Raw genomic sequence first — 20844 nt, forward strand, 5'->3', positions numbered from 1 at the left:
TGTTATTATGACACTGAAAACATAAAATGAATTCTTGCAGGATAATTAAATTAGATGTGGGTCCTATATATATAACAAGTATTAAATGCATTCAGTTCAGGAATGTATGGAATGACTTGCTTACTTATAGATGAGTTTAGCATTCTTTGGAGCTCATTAAACTTGTTAGGAAATAAATACTTAAAAAGACCAAAATAGCAGTCTGTAACATTGGATCCCTCTGTTTTCAGAAAAGCACCACCCCCTAGACGCTTCATCGTAGAATATGGTCAAATCAGAGGAGCAGTCCATATACCATTCCACCTACAGCTGAATTTACAGTTGATGCATAGGCTGGATTTGGCCCACCAGAGGGTTTTGTTTGATTCTCATAGTGTTGTAACATTTTTTTAAGTACACATTTAAGAATTTAGAGAAATTCCAGGGTGCCTGGCTGACTCAGTCAGACTATGCAACCCTTGATCTTGGGGTCATGATTTCAAGCTCCATGTTGGGTATAGAGATTACTTGCAAACAAAAATCTTAAAGAAAAAAAATTTAGAGGTATCCCAAAAAACCCCACAATTTCTTTTTTTGAAAAATCTAGCAACAGAGTGCTTAAAGTCTAGCACAATCCTAAAATCTCCTTGATTAGAGTTGTGTAATGGCTGCCCCTTTAGACAGAGCATGAGATCTTTGATTTATCCAGTGCTCACTAGACCTGGGTCACTGGTCTAAGCTATCCCACCTGGTCTCTGTGACATTTGAGTTCATAAACCTTAATGTATCACAGGTCCACTTTAACCATGGCTCACTCCAGCTCTGATACTGGGCATAGTGGGTCTTCTAAGCCTTTTTCATTTAAACCACTAAACAACTTTGAAAAGCTATCTAACCCTTTCCATATATTTTAATAAAAATGTAAAGGTTTTCATAAGTTGAAATAGGATCAAATAATGTAATTTCCACTGTATTATAAGTTTAAAATGAAAATTTTACATTATTCTTTTAAACTATTTCATAGGAATCTAAATATCATAGCAACTAGATACCCATTGTTATTCATTCCATTTTTAAAATATAGGAGTAGACTTTTTTCTTAGAGTTGGAAATTTTACATAATTGTCTTTTCTCCTTGAACTTGTATTTCCACTCCACTCCCACCACAGAATTTTATCCTAATGTAATATATTTTGTGCTTGAAATTCATTTAATCTTCACTTACTCATACTTCTCTCTCACAAAACATGTATATAAATTGAAATTTAAAATTATTCTGTGGCCATAAGGCTATATATAAAGTGTCCAAATTTTCTTTTATTATCATTATAGTTATTATTAATCTACAGTTGAGTAAGTCAGCACTGATTTTAAAATATTAAATGTTTTGATAAGTAATTATCAAAAACTCATGAGAAGAGTGCACCTTGGGACGCCTGGCTGCCTCAGTCAGATCTCATGGCCTTAAATTCAAGCCCCACCTTGGATACATAAATAAACTTAAAAAAAAACTTAAATAAGTAAACTTTAAAAAAAAAAAGGAGTGCACATAGAAGTTAAAGATCTGGGAATACATTTTCTTAAACCTGTCCTTCTCATACCACCCTAGACCCTTTGAAAAGCCATGTACCAAAGGTAAAGGAATCCCAATGCTTCAGATGCTTTGTAAAGGACATCAGAGGCACTGACCTGGAACATTGTATAGTATTAGATTATGAGGTGAGTGACCAGATTTTTATGTTGATCCAAAAATGACAAGATTCTAGAATATGTCAGGCTTGGAACATATTAGGCTTAGAAACAGGGTCTTTCTTCACTGAAGACTCCTCCCAGAGAGACTAATCTGATTCCTTATCATCCCTCATCTCTTAGCTTCCTGGCTTTACCCAGGCCAAGGACACAAATGTCATGGTAAACATTTCTTTATTGAAAACTTCAAATGATTTCTTTTTCAGTCAGAAGAAAATAAATAACAAGTCCTTGAATAGAAACAAAAACATTCAGAATCAAGGCCCAAATGCTCAAACTGCTCTAAGAACTCATTAATAAATTTCTCTTTCAGCTATAATCCATAAAATCACAATGACTTATTTAACTTCAAAAACTTCTAGAGACCAGTGTGCTAAATAAAGTTAAGTGGGCATCAAAATGGAAGAGCAGAATTTAGCTTTAAACCTAAAGCTAAATAAAGTTAAGTGGGCATCAAAATGGAAGAGCAGAATTTGGAAAGCTAGAAGATTGAGGGAGAATGACCTTTGTATTACTGTCACATTTGAAAAATCCACAGAAAATAGGAATGTGCCTTGGGGTCAGAGAGCCCAGTGTTGGCAACCTAGTTCTGCAGTCCGCTATCTGTGTGATTTTCAGCAAGTGACTCAAGCTTTCAGTTTCCTCATTTAGCTAATAAGAGTTATTATAAGTAGTTGGTAAGTTTTCCTGGGGTTTAGAGATTGTTAGTGTAAAGAATCTATCAGTAGCTGGCAGTCTAAGTTCAGTAGCACATTGTATAAATTATTTGTTTGGTTCAGCTCATTGTTATGCTTAAAAACAATTTTCTTTTATTAAATTTTTTTGAACATTTATTTATTTTTGAAAGACAGAGAAGGAGTGGGAGAGGGGCAGAGAGAAAGGGAGACACAGAATCTGAAGCAGGCTTCAGGCTCTGAGCCGTCAACACAGAGCCCAACACCAGGCACAAACTCCCGAACCATGAGATCATGACCTGAGCCGAAGTTAGACACTTAACTGACTGAGTCACCCAGGTGCCCCTTTTTCAGTTTATTTATTTATTTTGAGAGAGACAGAGACAGTGCAAGTGGGGGAGGGGCAGAGAGAAAGGGGGAGAGAGAGAATCCCAAGCAAGCCCCACACCTTAATCGCAGATATTCGAGGCTTGAAACCAGGAACTTAGAGATCATGATCTGAGCCAAAACCAAGAGCCGGCAGCTAAACCTACTGAGCCACCCAGGTGCCCCTAAAAACAATTTTACATATCCATACTGTGTTCTGAAACACCCGGGTGTTCATTGCATCATGACTATTAAGTGAGGTAGGAATGGGGGTGGCTTGAATATGTGCGGAGAAGGTTTAAAATGTGTTCTAGACCAGGCACAAAGTAGCACAATTAGAACTGCCACCAAAAAGACAGTATGGTATAGAAGAAAACACCTTATATTTGGGGTCAGAAGACCATTGGACATCTTCAGTCTGGGATTTCCCTGCTATGTGACATGAGCAAGTCAGTCAACACCCTGATCTCCACTCAATCCCTGCATCTGTAAAACAAGACTAATAATCATCCTTTCCTAACTAAACTGTATTGAAATGTTGAAGAAAGGAGAGGCACTAGATGAATGTAAAATATTACAACTAGTTTCTTTGATATTACCTATTCTACCATAGGGAAAGGTGACTATTACCACAGTTAGTGGATTTTTCTTGAATTTCTGGCTTAAAATTTAAGCAGAAAAATTCCTTTCAGAAAATCCTGATACTCACTGCAAAACACCCTCCCAGACTATTTATGCATTACAAAGAGCCCAGAAGCCCGGGGCTATGCTCCCAGTCTGTCATGTTATTACTGTGTGTAATATGGGCCCTTTCTGAGTCTCAGTGAGGGATTAAGAATTGAGTAATATGCATTTATTTCAGCTTGGGAGAAACTGAGGAGGAGGATGAGCTGGGTCATGTAGATGTGGTGATTCAAGGGGAGACTCTATCTACAACTTCCTGACGTTTCACAGGGCTCTGGACTACAAACAAGATGGTGACAGCCATTACTTTGAAAGCTACGCCCCATGTTAAACCTCCCAGCCCAGTCCCCTCTGTTCCTTGCTGTCTGCTCAGCAGGCTTTCGGTACAGAACTTCTCTCTGGTGTGCTTTGTAAATATGCTGGGCAAACACTTCTGTATTCCTAAGGAGATTTGGAGCAGGCCAGCACAAAGTCAGTGGGAGCTCATACTAGTTTGTTCATTAAGCCCCACTCTGCCCTGATGGTAATCATGGTGTCCTCTCCTTCTCTGTAGTTGATCTCCTATTGGGCAACTTTGTTATTTAGCCCTTTTGTTCCTCCTTACCTGAGGCTGCTACTGGCCTCAGGGCCTCAGTTACCTTCTCCTTATAGAGTGGCCAAGGTCTTCCAATCCACTCAGGTTCTTCCAAGTGGGACAGTTCCCCTGCTCCCCTGGCAGAGAAGCATGGACCTTTTATCCTCCTTCTAAGACATAATAGCCGATTCAAATATTACCTCAGGGGCCAAGCAGATACTGTAGATGACGCAAGAAGACCAGATGAGAAAACAGTGGCAAACCGGAGGGTAGTGCCAGATCCATGTTTTTGCTCCTTTTTTTTTTTCCATTCCAAAAATGCAGGCCTAGTGCTGCCCTCTGCTTTTTCAAGAGAAACCAAAAATCTGATTTTTTTTTTCCACATTAAATGTGTTCGTTTTGGCAACTAAATTTCTAAAAATGTTGTCATTGGCAATATTTTAGTTAATAACTTCCAAGAGTGCATGGGTGTTTGTTATACATTTTGCTCCATGATTTATATATACATTATCTGGAGAGATACCACATAATTTATTATCCAAACCTGGGCAGTTTAAGAGAAAAAAGGGTATGTGATTCAGATTTTTTCAGGTATAAACTAGGACTTTTCTTTTCAAATATTGCATTCTCTACCTCCCTGTTTTGAAGGAAGGTGAAAGAGCTATCTGTGGAAGGGTGTGGGAATGGGCCTTGATGGATGGGCAGGAAGATACTCAGGCTGGAATTAATGGGCACATGAAGGACGAGACAAGAGACCTGATTACGTTGAGAAAGCTTTCCAATAGGCAAATGTTGAAGTATGTCTATTTGGTAGGGTAGAGCCAGATTAGGAAGTGTCCTGAAAGCCAATGCAGACGGTTCCAGACTTGATGTGTTACTGACGCATCAGCAAGAAGAGGGCAGTGAAATGTAGAAAGGATCAGAGGAACAGAACGGGCAATAAGGCTGGAAGAAACATTGTTGAGAACTAGAACGCAGAGCATAGCTTATTAATACATTCAGCAAACATTCACTGAACACCCACAGTGTGCTGAGCACTGTCCTGTGAGTTAGAAGGTTCAAAGATATGAGGGATATGATGCAATGAGGGAGTCAGAAATTTTGAAAGAGAACCATCAGGTTTCTGTGGGTAGCCAAGGTAACCGCTGAGTTGATACTGACAGGAAGAATGGAGGCAGCCAGATTAAGGAGGTGGGGGATGAGAAGGGCATCTCAGGCAGGGGGATAGTAGTGAGATGTCAGGCTAGAGAGCAAAACGGGTCACGCAGATAGTGTGGGCCTTGAAGCGGGACTGAAGACAAGGCCTCCAGTGGTGAGACAGAAGGAAGAGATTCAGGAGAAAGCAGAAGAGCTCTGGAAAGAACCAGCAGGTCAGGGGATGAGATGAGCAAGTGTAGTGTCCCAGAAGCAAAGGGTGGAAGTAGGGTTTCAACAGCAACCTTTCACAGAGAGGGTGGGGAGGACAGACCCAGAAGAAGGAGGGCTTGGCTGGAAGAAGGCAGTGGTGGGCTCCTCCTTCCATCCCCAACTAGGTTAAGACGAACCTAATTCATAGCTACCAACTCTGCACATGTGCCTTTCCTGCGTTTCAAACAGAAAGGGAAGTCTCGGCTGCCCAGCAACTGGTTTTTCACTTTCCTTCTTGTTTGCAGCGTGTGTGCCCAGCAGAGGGGGAGGAGTGGGACCTGTAATCGGTAGTGATTCAGCCCAGCAGCACACCCTGTGACCACATCCCCATTCTGTGTGTGAGTGTGTGAGTTTGAGTGTGTGTGTGTGAGAGAACATGAGAGTTTGTGTTCCTCCGCGCATTAGACAAGAGAAGAACAAGGTATTACTCCAGCACAGTGTTAAATTCTCTGAATTATTCTGAGTTGTAAAACGAGGAGTGAACAGTGGAGCTTCCTCAAAACAGAGATTCTGGGCGCTCTCTGTAATTAACAGCTAGCCTTGTGGGTTTTGTGTATGGATCTGTTTTGGTTCTGTGTTATGCAATTATTTTTATATTGGGATCAGATCTGAGTCATTCAGAGCCTGTGTCTTCTGGACGCTGATATGACAGCAGGTGTTGTCAGTGCAGCTCTTTCTTCTCAGAGCGTGCAACTCTTGATCTTGGGGTGGTGAGTTCAAACCCTACATTGGGTGTGGAGCCTACTTAAAAAAAATTAATAATGATATCTATTCAAAATGTATAGCTCGCTATTTACCAGTGTAATAGAAATAAACATGTGTTGTTTTGATTTAACTTGGCCCTCAAAACACTGCACTAATGGTTGGGAGTTTTGTGTTTATTCTTTTTCTATTACAGGTGCTGGTCTCAGTGTCAGTGATAATGAATCGGGTCAAGGGAGCCAGGAGGGAGGCACCTTGACTGACTCCCAGATCGTAGAACTCAGGAGGATACCCATTGCTGACACCCACCTCTAGCGCCTTAGTGACCATTAGAATGATACTTTCGTATTTGTATTGGTTTTGAGCTAAAACTCTAATTTTTTACATACAGCTCTATAATAGGAACCTATGAATTGTACTGGATGATTAACCCAGAAGTGATTGTTGTGTTGGGAATATGAGTTACTTATCTTTGTGCAACCTGAAAATTCATTGCTATGATGAAGACTGAATCAATTTCTATCCCTTATACCATATATTCCAAGAATACTAGTTGTTTTTTTAATCATCCTGCATGGCTAACATTGTTTAATAAAAGTAATAACGATCAATAAAAACAATAGAATCCATATGACATCACCCAGGCTCGTTATTTATGAGGAAATGTTGTGTATGAGCAAAGAAACACGCTCACCTAGTGTGGTCAAGCACCTTTTTTCTTCCAGTATTGATACAGGTCATCCAGACTTAAGACTTTACAGCTTTTAGAAGACCTTCATTCCTAAAAACCATAAAATGTTATCGTCTGTTAAAGATTCTACACTACGTGTTAACGGGGATACTGCAGTTTGCATCATCTTTCATCAAAAGTATGTATTTCTGCTCATTATAAAATTAGGGATCTGAACATTTTCCAAAATAAATGTTCTGTTCCCAGTTAAAAATAACTACTACATCAAGCATTTTAGCACAGCTAAGAAGAGGAGCATTTAAACAGTGTAGTTTGTTTAGGAGAAATATTTCTGGGTTTTGATTTTTCAGTCTTTCTTTGTCTTGGAATGAGAAATCAGAAAGTCTGTCCCAGAACAAACACTATTGTGTTTGTGATGATTTCATTGACTGTGGTTCCAGAAGAATCATTAGGAACAGAACACATTTGTCCTAAGGAAGCCTTTGTGACCTTTTGTTTCTGAATTTTTTAGTATTTTTGAGAAAATCAGTATCATCTCAACAAAAAAATTAAAATTAAAAATAATTAAGAGAAAACTTTGTTCCTTTAGAGCCATAATTAAAACACCTAAGTGTCCTTTAATTACTTAAGCATGGATTTACTTTTTATAAAACCTGAGTGGCATTATTTATCTTGATGAGATTGTGAAATGACTCTTCTCTTTCTGTTAGTCCTCCCCCACTCCTACTTCCTCCCTCTTACATTGAGTGTTCATGGGTGGATTGTCACTGTAGGTAGGAAACAAAAAGCTGCCCAACAAAATCAAACAGCATAACAAACAAAGCTCCGTCCTTGGTGGAGTCATAATCCTTTTTGGAAACTTTAGAATAGGTGGTAACAGGATTGTATTTACGTTATGTGACAAATAAGTTGGTTGTCTCTTTCAGCCCCAGCACTGCTCTGTATACAGTCTGTTTCATGATAGGGTGGAGGCAATTGATGAAATTGGTTATAATATGTAAAATCTAAGATGAAAATTTTAGACTTGGTAACATTGAAATTGTTAATAGATTTTAATGAATTGGGGGCTTATGTAATGATGATAGAAATGTGAGATTTCATTGCGTGGAATCTGTAAGTCATAGTCACTGTAACATTTTCCCCAGAAAACTAGATTCTTATTTGTCACTTAAGGTATTTTCTTAAGGAATTTACTTAGGGTAAAATCAGTCTCGTTACCACCATTTTTTAAAACAATTTTTTTACGTTTATTTATGTTGAGAGAGACAGAGCAGGAGCAAGAGAAGGGCAGAGCGAGAGGAGAGAGAATCCCAAGCAGGCTCTGCAGGGTCAGTGCAGAGCCCAACGTGAGGCCTGAACTCATGAAACCGTGAGATCATGACCTGAGGTGAAATCAAGAGTCAGATGCTTAACAGACTGAGCCAATCCAGGCGCTCCAACCACCACCTTTAAAGTTCATGAAAAGCCTATCACTTTACCAATGAGGAATTCTCTAACAAAGGCAATTGCCAGTAGCTACTCACTTTCATTTCAGCATATCGTCAGAATTTGGGGAAAGTCTGGCCTAAAACATGACAAATGGGATACGTTTTTTACTTCAGTTTCTTGGATTTGTATGGTTGTCCAAAGAACCATTTTAATAAGGAATCAAAAGGACTACCTGCTGCTGTTCAGCAGGATTCTTTTAAATATTGGAAGGAAAGAAACAAAATTTCCAGAAGCCACAGTGCTAAAATAAATAAACTTTATGTTCTAACAGCAGCAATATTTTGCCATCCTGTTTCCTCTCACTGTAGATTAAAATGGGACATTTGCCCAGGAAGTATAATACTGTGTAGGAAGAAACAAATCAAATCAAATTCCTAAAAATGAAAACTAAAGAAAGGGTTGGGACTACTGTGTTGCAATTGCTTTTTTTCAGGGGGTTTGAACTTCTTTCTTCATGACACTTTTTAAAATTAATTAATTAATTTTTGAAAGAGAGGTGGGGGGAGGAGCAGAGAGAGAGGATCTGAAGCTGGTTCTGTACTGACAGTGAGAGGCCACTGCAGGGCTCAAACTCACGAAGAGTAAGATCATGACCTGAGCCAGGTAGGATGCCTTAACTGACTGAGCCCACGAGGCACCCCTCTTCGTGACAGTAAAAAAAAATTTTTTTTTTAATGTTTATATATTTTTGAGAGACAGAGTGTGAGTTGGGGAGGGGCAGAGAGAGAGGGAGACACAGAATCAAAGCAGACTCCAGGTTCCCAGTGGTCAGCACAGAGCCCCATGCAGGGCTCGAACTCACAAACCTCCAGGTCATGACCTGAGCTGAAGTCAGTCGCTTAACCAACTAAACCACCCAGGCACTCCTTTGTGACATTTTTAAAGGAGCTTGATTAAGATGTAATTCACATCCCATACAATGCACCCATTTAAAGTGTGCAATTCAGTAGTATTTGGTATATTGGATTATTGGGGTTTCTTTATTGTAAAATATATGTAATACAAAATTTGTCATTTTAACCATTTTTATTGTAATTTTTAAATTCAGTGGCATTAATTACCTTTACAATGCTATTCACCCCTCCCCTCTATTTCCAAAACTGTTTCACCACCCTAAACAGAAACTCTGTTTTTCTCATCTCCATGACATTTTCTGTCCTCTGTCAATAGACACCTAACATTTCCTTGGGAAATGTCTCTGCTGTATTTTTGTGATCTTAAATTTGTTCTTCTTTTTGCCTCAGGTTTTCTTCAATTTTTATTTTCTAGAACATTAAAAAAAAAAAAAAAAGATTTTCTCATTCTGGATGCAAGCGCAGACAGGCATGCTACTGAGGTATGGAGTAGTGTTGTTGCTGTTGGAATTCCTACCAAGATAGGAGTGCAGGCAAATGAAAATCTTAGTGAGTAAAACAGAAAGAATTTCACTCTGGAACTTTAGCTTTAAGTTGTTTTTCAGTTTCTTGAGGTGTCTTAGGATTGGGGTGTGTGTGTGTGTGTGTGTGTGTGTGTGTGTGTGTGTGTGTGTGTGTGTTTTGTTTTTTTTTAAGTAATCTCTACACCCAAAGTGGGGCTCAAACTCACAACACTGAGATCAGGAGTTGCATGCTCCACCAACTGAGCCAGCCAGGTGCCCTGAGGAATCTTAGGGTTTAATCAATATTTCCATGTCTCCCAAATCTGATCAAAGAAGTTTAAACACATAATTTGGGATATGAATGGAAAAAGACAATGCTTATTTAGGGAAATAGCTCCCAAGCAATTTCACCTTGTGCTTACCAGCACTTAAGATGCTCGTTGAGTTTAGCTGTAAGGCCTCTGGATAGATTTGTTTGAGGGTAGGTCTCAATCAGATAAGTTAAGTGGTGTTGACCTTCTCAGAGCACCTGGATGCCAGAGTGGATTTCATCTAGACAGCCTGATCTTGGTAGGAACAGAGAAATCAACAAGGCCATTCCTATGTTTCATATGTTCTTTTAGTGACTAATGGCATGGACCTAGTCTCCCCAGTGCTTCTCTCTCAGGTATAAGTGAAAGAACCACACTGTCCAAGTGGCATTTAAAGAATGAACCAAGTGACTGAATCTAGGAACTCTTCCATTGTCTTGAATCTTCTTCTAGTCTTTTCAGCTAATAAAATAAGTAAGACAGATGAATGATATTCTTACTGATAAAATGTTGGTACATTGATGTTATTCTTAATACATTTCACCTACCCAAATTTTTTATTAAGTTTATTTATTTAAGCAATCTGTACACCCAATATAAGGCTCAAACTCATGACCCTAAGATCAAGAGTTGCATGCTCTTCTGGGGGCGCCTGGGTGGCTCAGTTGGTTAGGCGATCGACTTCAGCTCAAGTCATGATCTTGTGGTTTGTGGGTTCGAGCCCCACGTCGGGATCTGCGCTGACAGCTCAGAGCCTGGAGGCTGCTTCGGATTCTGTGTCTCCCTCTGTTTCTGCTCCTCCCTTGCTCATGCTCTGTCTCTCTTTCCTTCAAAAATAAATAAATATTAAAAAAATGAAAAAAAAAAAAAAAGAGTTGCATGCTCTTCCGACTGAGCCAGCCAGGTACCCCTCACCTACCCAAATTTTTATCTCATAAAAACAATTTCAACACTATAATAGAAAACCAAACTCACCTTTACAAAAATCTAAGAAATCCCAGATGCTTTATTAAACTGTTACACATGCTAGGTGGCATATACAATGAATATTCCTGAGGGAAAAAAATAAACACTATTTTTACTGCTGTCTGTAACTATTCAAATCACTTTGACAAGTTTGGCAACCCCCTTAATTAGGAATTTACTACACTGGAGATAAAAGAGTTTAACAAGGAATATATTTAAAGCCACCAAGATACTCACTAATGCTTCAGTATCATTGATTTATGGCCAGTAAACATCATTTTCTTAAGTAGATTACATGATTGCAGGAGAAGAAGCAAATGGAGAATAACCCTGTTTCCCATCATCTCTGACAATGGGATGCAGTTATCAGATACTGTTGCCATGGTTCTTGGGAGTCCTATACAGTGCTTTGGTTCAGTTCCCAGCCTGGGGACTCAACAACTAGGGGTCTAACAGCTCTGACTGCCCTATGAGCACCAAATTTAGAGCTGAAGTCACTAAAAATGACTCAGCTCAAGGAAGTTGTTAGCACTTCTAGGACTGAAATAGTATCTTAGTCCTGTGAGAAAACATAGGTAATCACTGTTTTCTAATAGATGAAATAATTCCAACTTAAATGGGGTAAAGCATACTTTTTGCCTGTGATTAACCTTTAGGAGTTTATGAGCAAAAGCACAAATTTGACTTTTTTAAAAATATAGGAATGAGGGACGCCTGGGTGACTCCATCAGTTAAGCATCTGACCCTTGATTTCGGCTCAGGTCATAATCTCACAGTTTGTGAGGGTGAGCCGCACACCAGGCTCCATGCTGACTGTGGAGCCTACTTGGGATTCTCTCTCTCCTTCTGTCTCTGCCCCTTGCCCCCCCCAAAATAAATAAAATTTAAATAATATATATAGGAATGAAATGACAACATTTGTTTCATGATACTAATGAAGAAAAGAAGCCACAAATCATTTCAACATCACTTATTTTGGATTTGATTATGAGTATGATTATCGTTATTTTATTATTTTATTTTTTTATTTTTATTTTTTTGATTATAGTTATTTTAAAGGTAAAGGTATATATGTGTATATGTGTGAGAGAGAGAGAAAGAGACTGAAAGAAAGAATTCTGGAAAATCAGAGCAAGAAAAGCAAGAAAATCACGATAATACATTACAGTTCGCAAGGCATGATTTTAAAAGATTTTGAAAAGCTGATTAATGAAGTGTATGAAACTGTCCATCATCCTGCCCCATAGTATGTATCTTTACTCTCTGTATATCCATCAAAATCATTTTGAAGCCTTTTGCCACATTACAAGAGGGAAGTAGTAATTATTTAATAAAATACTAGATGGAGTAGAGGACACTAATAAAACAAATTTGAAAGGTGCTCAAGAACTATCAGGGGCATTATGGTAACTTTCTGGAACATTCCATCAAATAATGCATAGATATTATGTAGTAAATGGCTTGTTTCTTTTTTTTTTTTTTAATGTTTATGTATATTTGAGAGATCACGTGAGCAAGTGGGGGAGGGGCAGAGAGAAAGAGGGATACAGGATCCAATGCGGGGCTCAAACTCACAAGCCATGAGACCATGACTTGAGCCAAAGTCAGACGCTTAACTGATTGAGCCACCCAGGTGCCCCAGCTTGTTTCTTCTTTTAAAAGATGATCTTTGGGGTGCCTGGGTGGCTCAGTCAGTTGAGCGTCCGACTTCGGCTCAGGTCATGATCTCACAGTTTGTGAGTTCAAGCCCTGTGTCGGGCTCTGTGCTGACAGCTTGGAGCCCGGAGCCTGCTTCAGATTCTGTGTCTCCCTCTCTCTCTGCCCCATCCCCACTCATGCTCAGTCTCTCTCTGTCTTAAAAATAAATAATTTTTTTTTAAAAAAATTATCTTTATCCTCCATGTTCAACCACATGAACCTTTTGCCACATTACAGGATTTCCTTCTTTTTTTTTTTTTTTTTTTTTTTTACCAGTGAATAGTATTCCATTGTATGTGTATACCATATGTTTTTTAGTCATTCATCTATAGATGGACATTTGGGTTGTTTCCGTGTGTTGGCTATTGTGAATAATAACTCCAGTGAACATGGAATATCTTCAAGATACTGACTTCAGTTCTTTTGGATAAATACCAAGATGTGAGATTGCTGGATCATATGAGAGTTCTATTTTTTTTTTTTTTTTTTTTTATGTTCATTTTTGAGAGAGAGAGCATGAGCAGGGAAAGGGTAGAGAGAGGAGACACACTCTGAAGCAGGCTCCATGCTGTCCGCACAGAACCTGATGTGGGGCTCAAACTCACAAACTACAAGATCATGACCAGAGCCGAAGTTGGATGCTCAACAGACTGAGCCACCCAGGCACACCGTGAGAGTTCTATTTTTAATTTTTTTGAGGAATCTCCATGCTGTTTGCCTTTGTGGCTGTGCGGTTTTGTAGTACCACGAGCAGTGTGCAAAGTTTCCCAATTTCTTTACATCCTCACTAACACTGGTCTTTTGGGGTTTTTTTTTTTATAATAGTCATCTTGACAGGTGTGAGGTGATATCGTATGGTTTTGATTTGCATTTTTCTGGTAACTAGTGATGCTGAACATTTTTTTATATATCCGTTGGCCATTTGTATGTCTTTGAAGAAATGCCTATGCACGTCCTTAGCCCATTTCTTAATTGCATCATTAGGTTTTTGGGGTTTTGTTTTGTTTTGTTTTTTGGTTTTTGGTTTTTTTGCTTTTGAGTTGTAGGATTTCCTTCTATTTTGGAGATTAACCTCTTCTCAAGTATACAGTTTGTAAATATTTTCTCCCATTCTGTAGGTTGTCTTTTCACTCTTTTGATAAGTGAAATAAGCCAGTGACAGAAAGACAAATACTGCATGATCCTCCTTAGATAAGATACCTAAAATAATCAAATTTACGGGTGCCTGGGTGGTTCAGTTGGTTGAGTGACTGACTTCGGCTCAGGTCATGATCTCACAGCTTGTGAGTTCAAGCCCTGCGTGGGACTCTGTGCTGACAGCTCAGAGCCTGGAGCCTGCTTTAGAGTCTGTGTCTCCCTCTCTCTCTGCCCCTCTCCCACTCACATTCTGTCCCTCTCTCAAAAATTAAAAAAATTAAAAATTTTTTTAAGTAATAATAAAATAAAGTAATCAAATTCATAGAACCAAAGAATAGCATGGTGGTTTCCTGGGGCTGAGGGAAGGGAGAAATGGGGAGTTACTAACCAGCAGGCATAATGTTTTAGTTAAGCAAGATGAATAAGCTCTAAAGATAGGCTGTACAATATTGTACCTAGAGGCACTAATACTTTATTGTACACTTAAAATTTTGTTAAGAGGGTAGATCTGTTAAGCATTCTTACCACAATAAAAATATTTTTTTTTTTTTAATTTGCTAACAGAGCTGCTTAATCACTATAATTCACTGCAAGTGCTGGCATTGTATGGGGAAGGAGGTTCAAATATTTTTTTAAAGTTCTCCCATCTGTGGGGCCCCTGGGTGGCTCAGTTGGTTAATGTCCGGCTCTTAATTTCAGCTCGGGTCATGATCTCATGGTTTGTGGGTTCGGACTCCACGCTGACAGCATGGAGCCTCTTGGGATTCTCTTTCTCTCCCTCTCTCTCTGCCTCTCCCCCCCCCCCAAATAAATAATATAAACTTTAAAACATAAAGTTTTCCAATCTACTGTAGAACTGTTAGTAACCCCTGACAGAATCCCTAATAATATCTGCAGAACCCCAACTGAGAAACCCATAGTAGATTGTAAGCTCATGAAGAGTGGGGACTGTGTCTTGTTTATTTCGGTGTCTTAAGCACCTAGCACAATGCCTGGATCCAAACTGATGCCCACTCAACACATGTGGAACTGAAAAAAAAATCGTTTTCATCCTAATAACTAAAGAAGAGAATAATTTCTCTTGATCTTTTATATATTTAGTTACAGATGTTTTGCCTTTAAAAATCCAAATGGATAGCAATTATTGAACAAATTAGATGCCATATCATCTTCATGTTACCAAACAGCTTTCATTTTCAAAGCTGTAATTTGTTGAATTATTCATTTTGCTGCCTAGTTATCCAAGGAGTCTTGAAAAACACTGAAGGCCTCTGAAAAGCTTAATTTGATTTGTCAGTAGCCTGTATAACAAGTTTCAAAGTAGGATAGTATTTTAAGGGTTCCTTGGTGGGGGCAGAGAGGAGGCCAAACAGAGTAAATAGACAAGAGACAATAGTGACTCTTTGTATCTCATTATTATTCCATGACCTGTTAATCATAAGGGTTTTGTATGGAAAATTACATATGCATGAATGTTTTGTAACCAAAGGGTTATAATCTTCAATCTCTCTCATACTTATCTGGGTCCACAGTAGGAAGTCAAAGAAGTGTGTATTGTGTCATTCATGGTTGATTCATTATGCCTGTACTAAATACATTTGAAATAACAGTCTGCATTGTAACACTCAAACATAGATAACGTGTAATTTCTAATCTCAGTGAGTCAAGAGAATAAGACTAATTGTACTCTGAAGCTGAGAAATCAACGTCTACCAGATTGATTGTAAGCGTCCAAGGTTCAGAAGACCACACTATCATCTTCATAACAGCAATGCCTCTATTCCATGCTGTTAGGAACTAATTATTGATAAAAGTCAAGACTTCATATCCAGTCACAATGTGATTCCTCAAAACAACCCTGAGGATTGTGAGTCAAAAGTCATTGCTTTTTGCTGGTTGCCAAGAATGAACTGTGAAAAGTAGAGCTTCTTTCTGGCCAAGGACAAAAAAAAAAAAAAAAAAAAAAAAAAAAAAAAAAAATGCATCTGAAAAAGTGACTTTTTTTAAGGAATAGACATTTTAAAGTCAGAAAGAAAAAAAAAAAGATAAATTGCTCCAAATCACAATTTTCCAGTGTACACATGACAGCAATACACAACAGAATTGCTAGGATGAAAGGAGGAACAAAAAGCGAATTTTATTTCAATTTATCTTTGGTTCAGGTATTTCAAATGCTATAAACTAGGACCGAATAGAATATTTTGAAAGAAAGAAAAAACATACTTGCTTAATCATACAAAATCTCTTTTTGTCTTATTATGTAAGACTGCTCACATAGTACGGAATGTTTGGGATCTTCTCCCTTTATCTTCTTACTTACCTTTGCCCCTTTCCTCATACAAGGCAAACTTATTCTTGTAAGAAGGAATTTCTGAAAAATTATATTAAAATCATATATTAAAATTTTTTAATGTTTGTTTATTTTCGAGAGAGAGGGAGAAACAGAGCATAAACAGGGGAGGGGCAGAAAGACAGGGAGACACAGAATCTGAAGCAGGCTCCAGGATCTGAGCTGTCAGCACAGAGCCTGAGGCAGGGCTTGAACTCATAAATCAGGAGATCATGACCTGAGCACAAGTCAGTCGCTCAATCGACTGGCCACCCAGGCACCCCTAAAATCATATATTTAAATAAAAGTATACCACTTTTCTTTTTCTTTCTTTTCTTTTCTTTTCTTTCTTTTCTCATGGGAAAATCTGATTACAAATAAGGGTTCTGATAAAAAGATTAGCTAAGAAGAGGAAGTGCATCTGTCTGCTCATCAAAAGGGAAAAAAAAGCACCATCGAAAATAAAGATGGGTGGTGTTTAGTCAGTTCTCCTCGGGGTCTAAGTCACCACCTCATAATGATGTAGCTGCAGGAGATGGATGTGTAGACTAATGTGCAAAGGCACGGAGGAGAGGCTAGCCAGAGCCACACGAGGCAAGTGGCGCGATGAAAAATGTTACTTTTTGTGTTTTTATCTTACTACCAGAGTTTGTTTAAGACATAACAGCTCAGGGCTCCTGGGTGGCTCAGTCGGTTGAGCGACTGACTCCGGCTCAGGTCATGATATCAAGGTCCATGAGTTCGAGTCCTGCGTGGGGGCTCTGTGCTGACAGCTCGGAGCCTGGGGCTGTTTCAGATTCTGCATCTCCCCTTCTCTCTACCCCTCCCCACCCGTGCTCGCTCAGGCGCGCGCTTTCTCTCTCTCTCTCTCAAAAATAAGCATTAAAAAAACTTAAAAAAAAAAAAAAAAAAGAGTGATAGCAGCTCTCAAATGTTTCAGTTAGTGCTTAGCCCAGAGGTGTTGACACGGAGATTGGAACAGCTACCGGAGTGAACCACTATTATTCAGTCACACTGAAAAATTCCAGGAGAGGAACGTCCTGGGTCCCCAGAGAACTGGCTGAGTGTGAACATGCAGCGCCCAGTGAGAATCTCTCCTGTGCCAGCTTCAGCCCCGCCCCCGGGGTCGCACCTGCAGGCGTGCACCCTGCGCCCTGCAATATTCCAGAACAGAGGAAGTCCCACTTCTGAGTTCTTAAGTTCTGGTCAGAACTTAAGTCAAGTACCAAAATGTTCGGCATATTCTTCTCACCTCCTTGCCACTCTGTAGCTGAAAATACCAGATAATTTCTTCTTTACATGATTCCCACTTCAATCCTTCCCATCAAGTGTTGAAATAGGGGTTATGTATTTAATACTTGATTTTTAGAAAGTCATTTAATAAATGCCAGCTCTATTCATGCCTTTAGAGGAAGTAGAGAGCAGTCGTATTTTCTTCCGTCTAGGATTTTCACCAACGAAGTAAGTACGTTTCCTGCATACATGAGGTAAAAAAACACTCAACACTCAAGTTTCTCAGTGCAGTTTGTATTTGTGACAAAAGCAGGGAAAAGGTTTTTTCTGTATGTGGGTGAATTATTTTGATAAAAGATAGGGGCTAGAGGCAAGATGGAATGAAACCTTTTTGCTCTCTCCTCAACTCAGGAAGATTTTGTATTTCATTCTCTTTTTCTCCCTGTGCCTCGAGACTCTCTCCCCTCTTTCTTGAATAAACAGAAAAACAAAAAGCTGTAAGTAGTCTGAAGTAGTTGTTAGGGGTAAACAACTTAACGAGTTCAAACAGTTATCCCCGGTAGGTTCCAGGATAATTTATTTGCACAGATCCGTTCCCTTTGATGTTCAGACCAGTGGACTCCACCTGGTGATAGCTAGAAAACCCTATAAAGGAAATTACTTTCCCGGATATGAAACAAAGGAACTTATACACATTAATATGACCAATTCTGGACTCGACAACTAAAGAAAAATATAGAACATACATTGGATTTTCATAGTAGACAATATTGAAAACAAATAAAATGAATGAATTCTACCCAAGTAGAGAAATTACTTTTTTTTAATGTTTATTTATTTACTTTTGAGACACAGAGAGAGACAAGCAAGGGAGGGGCAGAGAGAGAGGGAGATACAGAATCTGAAGCAGGCTCCAGCCTCTGAGCTGTCAGCACAGAGTCCCAAGAGGAACTCAAACCCATGAACTGCGAGATCATGACCTGAGGTGAAGTTGGAGGTTTAACCGACTGAGCCACCCAGGCGCCCTGAGAAATAACTTTTTGAAGGGTCACAAGTAGACACAGTTATTTGAAATAAAGTAGGAATTGAATATGCCTTAAAAACAAGAGATGAATTGGATTTCTTTTGTAATACAAATATCTAAGTCAAGGATTAAAGGACACAAGCAGTGTAAAATACTCGAGAAATCTGGAACACGAAAGATTCATTAAAAGATTGGAAAATAGTACAATCTAGAGTCCCAGCCTATTTTACTTAAAGCTGATCTTACTAAGAAACAGAATTATTCACTTAATGATTATTCTGGAAAACGTCCTTGGCAAAAATCCAACATTTTCTAAAACTCTGTTAGATCTAGTATCTTATGATTCCATATAAGTAAACTCAGATGCTGCTTCATTGCCACAAAGAGAGTAGCTTGTATTTCCTATTAACAAAACACACACAATTACATACTCCTCTTGGTTTATTGGTAGTACATTTGAGATTATATGCTTTTATGTCATCCAATCAATAGAAATCTATAGGCAGAGTTCAGTGGATTTTGTATTTTGCTCAAATACTGTCTCTAGAATACAAGGTTGTCCATTTGAAATTATAAGATTCCTTCATTTTCCAGAACTTAAACTATTTGAAAAGTTTTGTTCCTTTTGGAAGAACAACTATTCTTCACAGGATTTAGATTGTAATAAATAACACTGTTACCATAAATTAGAAACTCTCTAAAGGTGACAAGCCTTTTAGCTTCAGTGATTTGTACCTCTCTTTCCATCTATACCTTCTCCTAAGCATGGGTGCTGAAAACTTAGACCTTCAGAGTAGAAAATGCCAGTTGGAAATACAATAAATTTCATGCATTTCATCAGCTTGATTTCAGTTGTCATGTGGAATAATCTGTAGAACCCAAGACCCTGTAGGGCCCTTGGAATAAACAATAGTGGCTTTCTGTTGTAGGACTAAACTGTAATATAAAGCAAAGAGGGGACGTGCTCACACTCTGCCTGCTTCAAGGCAAAGTAAAAATTAAGCTCAGCATATGTCATCACATACTTACAAGTGACTTATGAGAGCCTTCTTTATAAATAGATTTTGAGAGTGCCAAGGTTTCCAATGAAATAGGAAACTATTAAAATGGTTTATCATTTTCATTGTGGGGAAAAACAGAGACACCACTGATTCCCCTAAGGCAATAACTGGCCCTTCAAGGACTGTAAAGGAATCGTAGGTGATGGCCCAAATTATTAAATCTGTTACCGAATAGGTAGACTTTTAAAAACATGGCTTCTACCAAGACTACATTGTATGTTATCTAACATGAGAATACATTTTTTAAAAATAAAAACAAATAAAAATAAATAAAAACATGACTTCTACAATGATCCCCAGTGACAGTATGTGTGCTCATGGGCTGCAAAAATGCATATGATAAAAGATTTGATAAGCCTCCTTTTGATGCTGCTGATGAATTATAGTTCACAGATCCACCTAATAATTCTAAAGCTTCATTTCACAGATGAGAATAAATTTGTTTTAAAGAAAAGTGTAGGGTGCCTGGATGGCTCAGTTGGTAGAGCATGTGCCTCTTAATCTTGGGGTCAAGAGTTCAAGCCCCATGTTGGGTGTGGAGCCCACTTTAAAAAAAAAGAAAAGAAAAATGTAACAGTGGTAAGATTAAAAGTTTACACAGTATATATGCTCTTCTAAGGTACAAATTTTTTGGAGAATGAAATGAATGTAGGAAGAAAGCTCTTGTGAAGTCATCTGAGAGAGAATATTTTTAGAGTATGTTAAAAATATTAATGAATAGGGGCGCCTGACTGGCTCAGTAGAGCATGCGACTTTTGATCTCAGGGTCGTGAGTTCAAGCCCCATGTTGGGTGTGGAGCCTACTTAAAAAAAATGTTAATGTATAAATGAGACAACTTTTATAATACAACCCAAAATTTATAGCTAACAAAATACGTATAATAAAATTCTACATATTTACATGTATGTTAATATGTAATATAAGTACAAAAAGCCTATAATTGTATATTATATGTATATAAATATATAGCACATACATTATAATTATATTTATCTTCACATGAATACACATCACACACAAATATACACAAATATATATATAACAAGTTATTAATTGTGTTCAGAGATGCTCGATTTCTTCTTTGGCTTTTCTGTATTTTTCAAGTTTTCTACAAAGAATGTGTGTTACCTTTGAAAAAAAATATACACTTTGGTGGAACATATTTAAGCCCTGATTTTAGCACAGGTAGTTTGTGTTTTTTTTTTTAATGTTTATTTACTTTTGAGAGAGAGAGAGAGAGAGACAGAGCACGAGCAGGGGAGGGAAGAGAGAGAGGGAGACACAGAATCCAAAGCAGGCTCCAGGGTCTGAGCTGTCAGCACAGAGTCGACATGGGGCTCAAACTCATGAACCATGAGATCAAGATCTAAGCTGAAGTCAGACGCTTAACTGACTGAGCCGCCCAGGTGCCCA

General features: G+C 38.5%; 1 protein-coding gene across 1 annotated transcript in view; it reads left to right on the top strand.

Annotated features, from left to right (window-relative positions):
* Positions 1–8119, top strand: part of ADGRV1 (adhesion G protein-coupled receptor V1) — a 559991-nt gene extending 551872 nt beyond the window's left edge. The window contains exon 91 of the mRNA XM_042956013.1: positions 6332–8119. Coding sequence (XP_042811947.1) covers positions 6332–6450 — 119 coding nt within the window. The 3' untranslated portion in view covers positions 6451–8119. The remainder of the gene's footprint in view (positions 1–6331) is intronic.
* Positions 8120–20844: the final 12725 nt, after the last annotated feature.

Source organism: Panthera leo, chromosome A1 (assembly GCF_018350215.1).
Source record: "Panthera leo isolate Ple1 chromosome A1, P.leo_Ple1_pat1.1, whole genome shotgun sequence".
In the NCBI taxonomy this organism is placed as follows: domain Eukaryota; kingdom Metazoa; phylum Chordata; class Mammalia; order Carnivora; family Felidae; genus Panthera; species Panthera leo.